The following is a 14,422-nucleotide window of genomic DNA, read 5'->3' as shown; positions in this document are numbered from 1 at the left end:
AAAAAGAGCGTGTGTGCCTAGCACACGTGTCAGAAGTGAAACTTCTTTGGCTAGTTTCAAAGATACTTAAATCGTCACCTATCAATCGTTACTCCATTAATTGAAATTTTACACTCAATGCGCAGAAGTTTCACTTATAAAATGTGATGAATGTACATAGCTATTTTATTGTGTGCTATTATTTATTATAACACCGTTTCACAGGCACATTTAGTATTATTTCGGCCTTTTTTTTCGCTTATTTATTGGCGCGGAATTAGTTAAATATAGCAAAGCTTTGCTAAACATTTGACTGAAACTGCCAAAACGTGGAATTCAAAAGACCGTATCGCATTTAATTTCATGACAATGGCTCAATATAACCCGTTCATAGTAATGTAACATTCCTTGTTATGTAAGTGTGTATGTAAGTTTGAATAATAAAATATACACATTATATTTTGCACATATATGTTTATTTATTTACATCGATACTGTGTTTCAGACGCTTTAAATTTTTTATTTATGCAATTTTTTTATATGAAAATTAACAGGAATTATCTATTTTCCTTAGATACAACACACAGAAACTGAATCTCTTTAAATTGACATAATAACAACCGATCCATTCCTTTCCTGCCATATACAACACGAACTTTAATATCAAAGTTGATTAATTTTGATAGCAAATTTATGCAGCACCATTACATATAAAAATATTTCTAACGTAAACTTTTCTTAAAAAATAAATTAGCTTAAAACTACACAACACTTATCACAGAACATCAATCGTCAAGTAAAGGCACAATATAGAATTCAGAGAACATTTGTCTTTGGTCCTCTTTTTCCAACTTAAGTTGCAATAGAAGTAGGCCATTTGAACTACACCGCACTACAACCTGTAAAATAACGGAGAAATTTTTGAAAACCAATGTAATGCGCCAACAAATGATTGTCGATGTTTCCCGCCATTACGGCGACTAGGAATAAGCATGCAGATGCTTATCGATAGTCGATCAAAGAAATTTAGGCCCTGCGCTGCCCATTATGAAGAAGGCCCAGAAGTTGTTTAAGGGCCGATTTTTCAATGCTTGTTTAAAACTTATCCGTCCAATAAAGTATTACACGATAATATTAAAATGTCACGTAAACTGTCACATACGGGCAATTAGAATACGTTTTTAAAATGGTAGTTTTATACATTATTCGACGAATAAGTTTTAACCAAGGATTGAAAAAACAGCCCTAAGTTGACAAAACATGATTATGCGTAAATTTTATAAGAGTAATCTAACTAGATACTTCATATCTGAATGATATGTAGCAATGAACTTGCTGTACATCTGAGAAGCAACAATTAGATCAATAAAACAAACCTTAGTAGAAACAGCAAGGGCTTTCATCATAAGTCGTATGTGATGCAGCTGATATTTCAACGTAACAGCATGTTCGCACGTGAAGCTCTGCACCATGTCTGATGACTTGGGCATGTCAATGCAGGAACGGTCCTGAAAAATATGTGTTTGCTTTATCTACCGGGTAACGGGTTGCACGCAACGTGCATTCATGAATATGAGAGGTTGATAACAGACGCATCCACAACATAGCATAACTCACCTCTGGTGGAAAAGCAACCTAAAACTCAAGAACAGCTCCAACAATTGATCAAAATTTTATAACAGTTTTCAAGGCACATGGAAGGTTCTCGAAATATGAAAAAGAGCAATATGGTAGAGCTTGTTTTATAAAAGGCATTAGGCACGTAACTGTAGCGCTGAGTGAAATATGAAGGGGATTGGTTTGGTTACTATTGCGCCCGTCATTAATTAATTAATAAATAGTTGACCTCACCTGCATACCATAAGTAACAATGCTAACATTTGGATGTTCAGGTGTCAGGTTTAATTCAATGATATCACAAGATCGCTCTAAATCCGCCAGAAGGCTCAGAAAAGCTGGTGCCTTTAGAACTAATTTGGCTACTTCTTCAGCATTTTCATCTCTCAATTCTAATACAGAATCTGCAGTTTGAGTCGCAATTTCACAGTCCGTCATTACATTATTGAGCGATTGGGGTTGTAAACTGAAAAAGAAGTAGTATTTATGCAATGAATTATATATTTTACTAGCTTACCGCCCGCGGCTTCGCCCGCTTTGTCTCAAAACTAATAAATTATACATTAAAACCTTCCTATTGAATCACTCCATGTTTAAAAAAAAACCGCATCAAAATCCGTTCCGTAGTTTTAAAGATTTAAGCATACAAAGGGACATAGGGAAATAGGGACAGAAAAAGCGACTTTGTCTTATACTATGTAGTGATTTCAAATTGAAACTGCATGTATGATGATGTTCCTTATAATTGTTTGTCAAATATTGTAATTCTTAAGTTAATAATGAAGATAGTAAGATAAGAAATCTTACACTAGCAGCAATGGAGATCCATCACATCTGTAGTACATTTTTAAACTGGACTCTTCTCCAGAACCAAATATGTTCAAACATTCAGTCAACACTGCTATACTTATCTGAAATTAATTTTTATTTATTTATTTATTTAAATAAATAATGATAAATAAGAAATTAATTTGTAAAGAAGCATTATCTTTTAAATTGTTTTTAAAATGCCAATCATTATTATGTATTATTTCTACTTACTGTAAGATCTTCAAAAGGGTTTATTTGTTTATTTATTCTTTATTGTACATAATATACCAAACATAAATAAGCTATTCTAACACAATTAAAATACAATGAAAACACATGGCACATACATACTAAAAGGCGGCCTTATTGCTTAAAAGCAATCTCTTCCAGGGTTCTATAATTTCTAAATAGAATGATTATTGAAGTACTTTTCAGTAAGGTTAATATTAAACCATCACAATAAAATTCAAGACATTAACATGATAAAGTCACTAATTTGAACCATCTAGAGGTTTTTTGAGTTGAAAAACTGTTAAGAAAGGCAAATGTTGACGTATTGCCACATATAAAATACCTTAAATACAACATCCACATCATCCCGCACATGATATTCAGTGAAGTTATCAGCTGGTACATATGCCGAGGCCTGGACGCACTTGCCTTCTTCCACGGTTAACTTTAGACCCTCTTGCATAGCACAGAACACTGCAGACTGTAATAAAGTTATAATTTATACTTTTCTTTAAGACATTTGACTTAATTTACTATAGAGAATATAATAAAAGTTAAAAACAAACCTCCTGAAACTGAATAGCCTTTAACAAACTGCTCAATGTCTTGCCAGAATCCATTGCTGCAGTGAAATAATATTGTGAAGTACCATCATCCATTTTGTTCTTCTATATCAAACATAGATCGTAATAACATTAAATACTGATCTTGTGTCACTTTATGATCCACAGTCTTTCCCAAAATCATTGCAACTCTTGCAGAAAGAACATGTTTGCAAGTTACTTGAGATTTCTGTTCAATGACTTGATGTTTAAATGCCAGACAAGGACAGAAATTGATTCTAGGGAAAACTCGATAGCACCTGTCGTTTTCCCCCTTAATTTCAATAAGAATCCTTGAATTGGCTGTTGAATATGTTTCTAAGGTAGGATGTTTCTCTAGAACTTCTAATGCTCGCTGTAACACTGGACCAAAAGCTGAATGTAATGTTAACAAATCCTCATCTGAAACTTAAAAATATACAAAAGCTTCATAAAAACTATAGTGATTTTTAATATTTATTAAAAAAATCATAACTCCTTCATACATACATTGCTTTACATGATCTACCTTAATCCTTTCTTCGATGTGTCGTATTATATTTTCAACGACGGAAGGTATTTCAGAAATTCCTTTTAGCATCACAACATTAAAGTTTCTATTTTAAATTCATAAATAATTGAACCAAATAATAACAAAAACTGAAAATTAAAAACGGCGCTAAAGATGATGTTCTCAAATGTCAGTTTCAAGTGCTGCCAGTTGTGCTGCCAGTTGCCACGCCCCACGGTATATCTGTGACTACTATAAAAAAATTACCTATTTTAAGAGCGTATACGCACTATGCGGGTAGCCGTCCGGCTGACCGCAAGCACAATTATGTACCTAATATTCATTTCTATGCGCACTGTGCGGTCTGCGGTAGCCGCATCGCAGTGCGCATAGAAATGAATATTACGTACACAATTGTGCTTGCGGTCAGCCGGACGGCTACCCGCATAGTGCGTATACGCTCTTACCATTAGCTGGGTCCACACCGGCCGATCCACCGCGATCCGATCGCGCGCGGCAGGCGCGCGATCCAAAAATGCGGGCGGTGTGGACGTGCCGCGCGCGATCCATGCACGCGTTTTGCCGCGCGCGATCCCTACCTCGTGCGATCCGTTAGCGGGCGGTTTTTGTACCCTCTTCAAAGGTGCCTCAGTTGCGTGATGCGCGCGGTGTGGACGGTTGTGTTGGATCGCGCGATCCACCTCACCATGGACATCTCAGAAAGTCGAATATCGCAAATTGAATAGCATTCATTCTTGCAAAATTGTGTTCCACTTCATCTGAAACTAGCTCTGCGTACAGCTGAGTCCCAGATTCCAATCGATTTTTGTAAAGTTGTTTCACCCAAAACCGTCGATTTATTTTTTTTTATTTTTTGCGCAAACATTTCAGTATAATAAAAGTTACTGCTGCAACGGCAAGACGCCGCCGTTGTACGTGTGACTCCATATCGTACAAGAGTAACCCCTCGTTTTCACCAAAGTATAATACATGTATTTTACAAATTTGATGCAATGTTTTCGTTTCTCATAGACATGTGTAAAACATGTTGTATACAAAATTTGATGCATGTAGGATAACTTATATGAAACTTGTTGGTTGAAAACTTCTAGTTGCCTACATGTTTATGATCTCTTGTTTTTGTTGTAGCAATACTTGTAGAATTCGAGACAAATTCAGACGTACCTACTTTTATAATTTCTATTACATAATAAAAAAAACTTTTGTGAGATGTATGTATGTTGAAAACTTTATCCAACAAACATGGATAAAGTTCAAAACTTGTTTGTTACTAGTATTATACAGAAATTGCAATAAAATAAACAATACTTATCTAAACCACGACTGTATTTTGTAGGTGAGAACGCTATCAATGGATCAGACAAGTTCTAATCATGTCACAGACTTCAGTGTAAACGCAAATGTGTTTTATACTTGTATAAATACTTGTGGGCTACAAAGTCTGAACGAAAGTATGTTTGAGACAGTCTCGATACATTTATAAAACAAATAATTATGTTTTGAAAAGTATTCTACAAGTTTTGTACAACAAACTAGTATTTAACTTGTTTCTTGGTGAAAACGAGGGGTTAGACTGGCTGAATCACGGATCGCCTTAGGATCACTTGGAGCGCATATTTTGGATCGCAAGTTTTTAAAGTGGATCGGCCTAACACTTAGATCATTAAGTAATGGATAACACACGCAGGCGTTTCCCCTTTTGCCGAGGTATAAGATTATTCGAATCGAAAAATCTTATGCTTTCATAAAAACTACTTGCGTAATCGATTACGAACACTCTGCGTATTCGTAAAACATCGAAAGGACGTCTGCGAGTGCTCCGCTAAAAATGCCGTTTTGCACTGTCAAGTCTTGCAGAAGCAATTCAAACATGTCGAATATTAAAAAAGATGGAATAACCTTTCATTTGTGTATATTTTTTATTTTTTTAACGTACATTTCTAATTAAATGCAATTTCTAATAATCGTCGATGTATCGTTTAGCGATATGATCAAGACAAATAATCGAGTCATGTGTGTACTCGATCATTGATGCGGCCTCACGAGACTATCATGGAAAGAAAATATACAAATTTAATCTTTATGAACTAAGAGATAAAGTTGAATTTAAAACGCGATATTGAACCGCATTCCCCACGAGACTATAAAGCGATGTAGCGAGACTATCTTGAAGAGAAAATATACAAATTTAATCTTTATGAACTAAGCGATAAAGTTGAATTTAGAACGCGATATTGAACCGCACTCCCCACGAGACTATAAAGTGATGTAGCGAGACTATCTTGAAGAGAAATTCAAATTTAATCTTTATGAACTTAGTGATAGAGTTGAATTTAAAAACTCGTCGCTTAAAAGGTCGTAAATTTTTACGACTTTCTTAGTGACGGACTGCTTTTAACTTGAACGTCGATAAAAAAATATTTTTCTAAGTATAATTTGAAATGAGATGAGAATTAATCTTTATTATATTAAAATTTTACACAACTGCATAAAAAGGAGTATAATGTTTATTTTGTAAGTCTTGTATATATTTATTAAAATTTACGCTTGGTTACTTTTAACTGGCAGAACATTTTAATGGTACGGAACCCTTCGTGCGCGAGTCCGACTCGCATTTAGCCGTTTTTTTTGTAATGTTAATCTTGTAACCTTTCTATTATGTAATCTATACTAATATTATAAAGCTGAAGAGTTTGTTTGTTTGTTTGTTTGAACGCGCTATTCTCGGGAACTACTGGTCCGATTTGAAAAATTCTTTCGGTGTTAGATAGCCCATTTATCGAGGAAGGTATTTATCATCACGCTACGACCAACAGGAGTGGAGCCACGGGGGTGAAACCGCGCGGAGCAGCTACTTTGTTTATATGTATGTACGAATATTGCGTATATTTCAGATTGACAAAAAATCCTGCTTTAAGGCTAAGGTGGATTGAATGCTGTGGGAGAAAATCAGAATGGACACCTTGGTACAGAAATAATAAAAATTTCTGGACCGATATTTATTTTATTGAATATAATATGTGATGTGTTGAATAAATACATATTCAAATACAAATAAAATGGCGTTTTATTGTTTTTTCGTATGCATATAATAATGATGAAAACGTTACAAATGACCTGTGTAGTATTTTTTATGAATATAATATTAATGTTATTTCTAATTTCAACAAAATTATTATTTTTGTAATATCGATATGGTCACATCCCTTTAGAGCGATTGTATTATTACGTATATGTATAGAGATTTTTCTGTGTAATCGATGTATGTGTGCAAAAACATGCTAGTCTGTCCATTTTGTAATAGTTTGAGTTTGTAAAGACACAAATTATTTTTGTGAATGTGTGATTGTGTTTCAAAGTGTGAGTTACCCTCCCCGCACCAAAACCGGCAGAAAGTTTAGTTAGAACATTTGCCAGCGTGCTCCATCCATTACTTAATGATCTAAGGCCTAACATGATCCACGATCCATGCTCCGCGATCCTGGATCGCGGATCGCGGGATCACTGGATCGGCCGGTGTGGACCCAGCTATTGAGCTATTATTACTACGTATAGAGAAGACACCACGAACAAAATCTGTGCTGCAAGCGTGGCGGCTAGTGGCAGTGAGTCATAGATTAAGCGATGTCACAGAATAATAACTATAAGTAGCCTAGCGATGTCATCGACTCACCGCTATAGAGGCGACACTTTCTAAATATTCTGCCTATTGCTTATCAATTATAAACAATCAATGTAACAAAAAGAATTGATACGTAGGTAATTAATTTAATTAATTTAATTTTCATCTTTCATGATTTAACTTTTTTTAAATAATATCCACAGTACATTCTTCTCTAAATGTGTAAAATTATTATTTTCCACTATAAAAATTTACGTCATCTAGTAGTACTATCTAAACATCTTTCCTATCCAATGCCATTTCTTAAATTTTTAGTCTATGACAAATGACGCAAAATGGCGCCCGCCAAAATTTTTCCTCAAAACAAAGTTTTGACTTTTGAAAATGATTATCTAGTTAATTACAAATGAAAAGTTGTTTCTTTGCACTTTGCCGCAGTACTTTAATTATTAGTGCAATATCGTAACACACTCGAGGGCATATTTGATGAGTTTCATGGTTTTTAGCTTTTAAACAAACAAGACATGAACGCGACCATCGCGCTAAAGCGACCTTGACCTCTGTTGAGCGGAACATAAGTGAGTAGGCGGTGTCTTCTCCATACGTAGTAATAGTACATATCTCAATGACTTTAACTTAAAACTGAAGAATTAAAAAAAAATGTAAATGTAAGTTTATTTGATAACAATACCTAAATTCGATTTATTTATTTAATAATATTCACAAGTTTTTAATAAAACAAAATTGAAGAATGTTTCATTTTTGAACGTGACCATCATCGAAATTGCATTGACAGTTGACAGTAATGACACCTGTGATAGACATTGACAAAGGACATTGACGAATGACGACTGGTCAATTGTTTCTTGTGATGAAAGTGATAATAAAATTCACCGCAAGAAAAAATAATAAAGTGAGAGTATTAAACAAACATCGACGATCTATTGTGGAATAGAATAAATCATCAAAATGAATAATATGTCAAGCTCTTCATGGGAAGGTATGATCCAATCTTAAAGATTTCCGTACTTTAAACGTTGATAAATAATAGCTTATGACGTTGCATAGTATTTATTTGGCTTTGCAGTAAAATAAAGCATTTAATAATAAAGTACCCATAGCAAATGTCAAAATTATCTTTCAGAGTTAAGAAAACAGGCTCGACTGCTAGAAAATGATATTGACGTGAAGTTAGTTGCCTTTAGCAAGTTAGGGGTAAGCACAGGATCCTCGAGCCTAAATTCTGAAAGTGCCCCCTTGATAAATAGTGATGATATGTTTGACACTATGACTATGGAGCTCCAACAACTGCTTAACAAGGTACATACATCTTCAATACTTCTATAAAAACTTTTATATTACTTTCTCTCTTCCCTTGTTACCAATATTTGATATTGGCAAATATGTCTATGAATATTCTATCTATATCAATATTAACAAAGTTTAAGCTTCACTTGCAATAGCAAACTAAGAAAAACAGATTCAACTGTGAACTAGAACTAGACTCTGAATCCTATTATTGTAAAGTAATATGTAACAATAAATGAAAATGAAACTAAAAAAAGACATAATAATCTATAGGAAGTAGGTTACTAGTTATTAGGTTCTATGTTAAAAATTCATAATGAAATTCATGAAATACTCTCATCAATTATTATTAATACACATAAAATACTTTTGCAGTTATCAGCAATTAATGACAAAATGGCAGACATAGCACCCAGTGGAGCGGCAACAATGCACACATTGAAGAGGCATAGAGAAATTTTATTGGTAAATATTTTTTAGTTTTAAAAATCACTATTGATTTAGCAATGGAACTTCTAGATCTTAAACAAAAAATTTGCTAGCAAAAATATAAAAAAATGTCTAAAAATAAAGTTAAAAATAGTTTATTAGTATATACAAACTATTATTTTTCCTAACACTAAACATTCCAGGACTATCAACAAGAGTTTTCCAAAACGTCAGCGCGAGTGAACGCTCGTCGCGAGAGAGAGGAGTTACTCAGAGGTGGAAGTCCTACTCCCACCACTTCTGCTGGGCTCAGTCGTCGGGATCAGTATGCTAAGGAAGCTAATCATTTGCACAGGTATCTTCGAAAGTTACTCTTGTATGTATTTGTATGAAAATATCACTAAAACACAAGAAATAAATGATTACGACAGTCATATTCGAAAATAGCATAGTATTGTTAATACGAAAGTTAGCAAATTCTGAAAGGTATTCACTTTCTTTTAAATGTATGAGAATGATAAGGTTAAGGAAAAAAGTCAATGTTTTTTATTACAATGTAATCTTCTTATATATAAAAATGAATCGCAAAATGTGTTGGTAAGCGCATAACTCGAGAACGGCTGAACCGATTTCGATAATTCTTTTTTTATTATATTCCTTGAAGTACGAGGATGGTTCTTATGTAGAGAAAACGTAAACATGTACCACGGGCGAAGCCGGGGCGGACCGCTAGTAAATAATAAAAAAACTTTATGAAATGTGTTTGGGAATATTTTAATGTTTTTAATTATATTTATTACAGTTCACACATATTAGTTGATGAGCAGTTAAATATAGCGATGGAGGCGCGAGAGCATCTGACGTCACAGCGGCAAACATTTAAACGGATGCAGACACGTTTTAACGACATTACGAATAGGTAATTATTTTGGACTAGCTGTTACTCGCGTCTTAATTTTTAACATGACATTTAAATAACTGTTTACAGAATTTTATTAAGCTGAGAGTCATTTAAATAGCCAAAAAACAAAACAAAACTCATACCATTATCATAATCATAACAAAAATCATACCATTATCATGTCTACATTTAATTTTTTAGCCCTAAATTTAGTTAGCCCTCAATTTAGTACACTGTCAGTTCAGACTCAAAAATCCCGCTGTATAATTAAATTTGGCATACAAAATATATGTAGTTTTTTAAATAAGCATTGTTTTTTATTTAGCTCTTATTGCTAACAACTCATTGGATTATAGAATAGAATAGAATAGAAAACACTTTATTGTACAATGCACACAAAAACAGAATTAACAGAAACGATATGTAACTTAAAATAAATGTACAATTTGGCGGCCTTATTATTATTATTTTTTTTTACTTTATTATTTCAGGTTCCCAATGCTGAACAGCTTAATGTTCAGGATAAATGCAAGGAAACGGAGAGATTCACTCATCATTGGTGGAGTGGTTGGTGTGTGCACCTTCCTCATGCTGTTATATGCATTCCATTAAAACTTATCTATTATTATTAATACTAATAAAACCAGTATGTATCATAAAAATAATTTATTGTAAAAACCCGTTTATTTCGACTTGAATATTACCACTGTTTTTGCAAAAATGTAAAATTTTTCTATTTAACATTGAGATTCTATAAAAAATACATAATTACTCTTAAGCATATGTGTCAAACAACTTTAAACATGGTTTTTTTGATGGGTTGTATAACAATTAAAAATGTAGAAAATATTTACAAGCTAAGAAAGGTTTTATAAAAGATTATCAAAATATTATGTAAAGTGACTAAAAATAATTAAAGAATAATATGATAGAGCAATAGATTTGATTGTGATTTTTATTTATATTACATCTTGCATTGTTTTATAGATATTTAAAATTGTAAGTTATATAAAAAAAGAGCGTCTGTCGAGCACACGTGTCAGTAGAGAAACTTCTTTGACAAAATTCAAAGATACCAAAATAGTCGCCTTATTCCATAATGTGAATTGTGACGGTATTGCCATGACGCGACCTTGAAATTTTACTCTCAACGCGCTTAAATAAGTTCTTCTTTGTGTAGCTGATATTACACACATTTTGTAATACGTAATCGTATTTCAGAGAAATACCACTTTGGTTACTAGTTTTTAGAATAATAATTTCAAAGCATTTAATAATCAAAAGTATTTGTTTTCTGTTAAATTTTATCCGTTAATATAAGCTTTCTTTTGTAATCCATTGTTTTAATAGAAATTGTTACAATTAAATGTATTTATATACGTTATAATAAAAATGTAAATACTAATGTTAATTGGGAAATAAATGTTACTTATATTTATTTTTTATTTCTGAGTTACACATACATTTTTATATATGTGGTATGTATCATAGGCACTACACAAAACATACTAAAATAACATGTTTTCCTCATTCTAAATTCATACATTCTATTTTATTTATGTTTCTATTGTATGTAGGCATATTAATTTATTACATTAAAAAGATTATGTACATTTATGTTCCTTGAACAGATTCCTATTGCGTAAAAAAAAATTACAGTTAAGTTTTAAGTTTAAGTTTCCACCAGAGATGTGCGAGGATGCGTAGTGAGGAATGTTTGTAAAGAACCAACTAATCGCTTCAAACGCTATTCATTATTTACAAACATTCCTCGCTACGCATCTTCGCACATCTCTTGTGAAAAAGCACCCTAAACATGGTCACATGAATATAATCAACCTATTACTTGAAAAATTGGTGACACTTCAACACTATCTTCACCAAATGGTACTGATATTTCTACCTTACACACTTTATGAACCGTTTCCAAATGAATTTTCAAAGTGCCACTTTGAGCAAACTGTTTCTTGCATATACAGCACATGTATGGTTTTTCACCTGTGTGTGTTCTGATGTGTTTTTGTAAGTCTCCTTTTGTTGCAAATTTCTTGCCACAGTCTTTTATAGTGCATTCATGTGTTTTATTATGTAGACGATTGTGTAAGTATAACTTTTTTCGTGTTAGGAACGTTTTACCACATATCTGTGAAAAAAATGGTTAATACTATTATATAATATGAGGAAAGTGTTTACTATTTTAAAATATTTATTATAGTGAAACTTTTATTACATCGTCTCAAACTTTTTGGTCTGTGTAGCGCATGTCGCGTGACGGTCGGCTGCCGAGTAGGTATAAAGCAGTGTTTGGAAAGTTTCACTTTTACCGTGGTTTCATAAAACCACACAACATTTTTTTATTAGTAAAAAGTCCATTATTACAGTATTCAATTATTGATATATTTCATAAAATTGTATTATTATCATAATATACAGGCATGTCAAATTTAATAATTATTTAGTAACAAAAGTCCCAATAAAAATTTTAAATACATACTTACTTTGCACTCAAGTGGGTCATCTTCCTCAGATTCATTCGATACTTTTGGAGATTTGGATTCCTGTAATAATTCAATAAACTATATATGTAGTATGTTCAAAACATTTTTAAGCAGAATTTTCTTTGAATCGTTTTGAAAAAAGTTGTTTACAAATTGAAGAAGCATAAAAATCATATCTTATTAGAGTCAAATTTTGTTGTCTTATTCCTAATTTGGTCGAAAACTTTTATTGTCTAGGTATATTTTACTCTGTATGTTGGTACCTACTTGTACTATTTTTTGGTGTAGCCTAATATTTCTTCTCATTTCTTTGTTTTGTAGCTTGCTATCTCTTCTGAATTTGTTGAATTCTTCTTCATAGTGATGGAATTTTTTTTTTCTATGTGATTTGAGATATGTATTGTTTGATGTTGCATCTGTTATTTGTTCCACATCACCAATATTCTAAATATAAGATAAGAGTTTAAATTCTGTTCACAATATTGCTTAATTTTTAGTAGTTAAAATAATTTTATTACCAGTGTCCCCAAGAACAGAGATTCACTTAAAAATGTCGTAAAATATTGGCTCACCTTATTTTCAAATAAATCTGATCTAACTTTGATTATTTTGGGTGGTTGTTCATTTGATTTCTGCTCTAAACCGATGTTATTATCCTCAGTTTCATCACCTATTTTTACTTTCTTCACACATACACTCTCTTCAGCACTAGTGCTTTCAGCAGAATTCTTTAAAAAATTAAATGTAATTCATTATAGTAATTATGTAAAGGAATAGAATATGGAAATGGAGTTTTGCCATTTTTTTTGAGAACATAAGTAACTTTACAACACCAGGTTTAATTTCTTAATTGGTGAAAAGCATGTAAAGGCGTGTAAATGTGCATATATATGATACATAGGAATCAGATATATAATAAAAAATATATACCTCTTTTAGTTGTGGCGATATATTTTCAAGATAATTTATAGTGTTGAATAGAGCTTTTAAATGCTTGTCATTAGCGGCTGCTGTTAACCGAAGACGATAAGCTCTATTAACAATATCAAAGCAAGTTTTGCACACTGTTTTCGGTAGTTTATCTGTTATGACAACCTGTGAAAATTTCATAAATTTTAATTTTTTTTTTTGTGCAGCTAAACAATTTATTATTTTTAGATTATGAGATATGTACCTCGACCCCTGTACACGACTGAATATTTTGCGGTAAGAGATAAGTCTTGAAAATATCAACACATCCTGGTCCTTCCAGGCAAAGTCTGCATAAATCTTCTAACTGGCTCAATTGGGTATCGTCTGTCATTTTTTTATTGGCCAGGTTAATTTAATATTATAGATTAAAATGTATTACTACAATTCAGTCATATATTATTTATAAAAAAATCATTTGTTTGTAAACACAACGAACACCACCAAAATAAAATTGGATATCCAGTAGGCAGTATCCACCTCTTATTGCTCTGCTCTGAAGTCTGAGGTATCCACGATGACAATCACAGATTACTATATATTAGTCAGATGACAATGAACAACTGACAAGTGACAACCAACCTCGGAGCAATTAACTAGCCTGGAGAAGTAACAATTAATTGAACATTAATAACACTAGTTTGGCCCTTTTAACTTATGGCAAAATGTCATGCGAAAAAAGAGGACCGATATATGTCAGCTCGACAGTTTGAAATGACATGGCTCCATTTCGTTTTGTTTTGATCACCAGTCTGGTGATCATCGCTTGGTGATTTTAATTATTGTTTTTGAAGTGAAAAACTTGTTTTTTAGTTTCATATGTTATTTTCTGAAAAGATAATTTACTAAAGATTACATGGCTTGTGTTGTTTACGGCTGTAAAAGCCGTAGTACTGGGAAATCGGATGAAGATAGGAATTTGTCATTTCACAGGTTAATGTTTTG

At 32.6% G+C, this 14,422-nt stretch overlaps 3 protein-coding genes across 3 annotated transcripts; 1 reads left to right on the top strand and 2 right to left on the bottom strand.

The window, feature by feature from the left end:
• Nucleotides 1-507: 507 nt before the first annotated feature.
• Nucleotides 508-3,911, bottom strand: Rad1 (Radiation insensitive 1). Its single transcript, XM_090114485.1, has 7 exons — nt 3,729-3,911; nt 3,204-3,647; nt 2,981-3,118; nt 2,404-2,507; nt 1,831-2,062; nt 1,356-1,487; nt 508-878 (listed from the first exon to the last, which is right to left on the bottom strand). Exons 2-7 carry the CDS (start codon nt 3,294-3,296, stop codon nt 765-767), a joined length of 813 nt encoding a protein of 270 aa, XP_089970611.1. The 5' UTR covers nt 3,297-3,647; nt 3,729-3,911; the 3' UTR covers nt 508-764.
• A 4,283-nt stretch (nt 3,912-8,194) lies between these two features.
• Nucleotides 8,195-11,448, top strand: Gos28 (golgi SNAP receptor complex member Gos28). The gene is made up of 6 exons (XM_090114447.1): nt 8,195-8,372; nt 8,517-8,692; nt 9,056-9,145; nt 9,313-9,464; nt 9,912-10,028; nt 10,502-11,448. The coding sequence occupies exons 1-6, from the start codon at nt 8,342-8,344 to the stop codon at nt 10,620-10,622; spliced, it is 687 nt and encodes a 228-aa protein (XP_089970573.1). The 5' UTR covers nt 8,195-8,341; the 3' UTR covers nt 10,623-11,448.
• On the bottom strand, nt 10,976-13,954 carry LOC149899231 (uncharacterized). The gene is made up of 6 exons (XM_090114446.1): nt 13,683-13,954; nt 13,439-13,603; nt 13,081-13,236; nt 12,776-12,952; nt 12,509-12,568; nt 10,976-12,153 (listed from the first exon to the last, which is right to left on the bottom strand). The coding sequence occupies exons 1-6, from the start codon at nt 13,809-13,811 to the stop codon at nt 11,845-11,847; spliced, it is 996 nt and encodes a 331-aa protein (XP_089970572.1). The 5' UTR covers nt 13,812-13,954; the 3' UTR covers nt 10,976-11,844.
• Nucleotides 13,955-14,422: the final 468 nt, after the last annotated feature.

This window comes from Colias eurytheme, chromosome 21 (genome assembly GCF_061535395.1).
Source record: "Colias eurytheme isolate Ceu_HAF_F1 chromosome 21, ilColEury1 Martin Lab GWU primary, whole genome shotgun sequence".
NCBI classification, from domain to species: Eukaryota; Metazoa; Arthropoda; class Insecta; order Lepidoptera; family Pieridae; genus Colias; species Colias eurytheme.
Note: the sequence above shows the minus strand (reverse complement) of the source record. Positions and strands in the feature narration are given on the sequence as shown.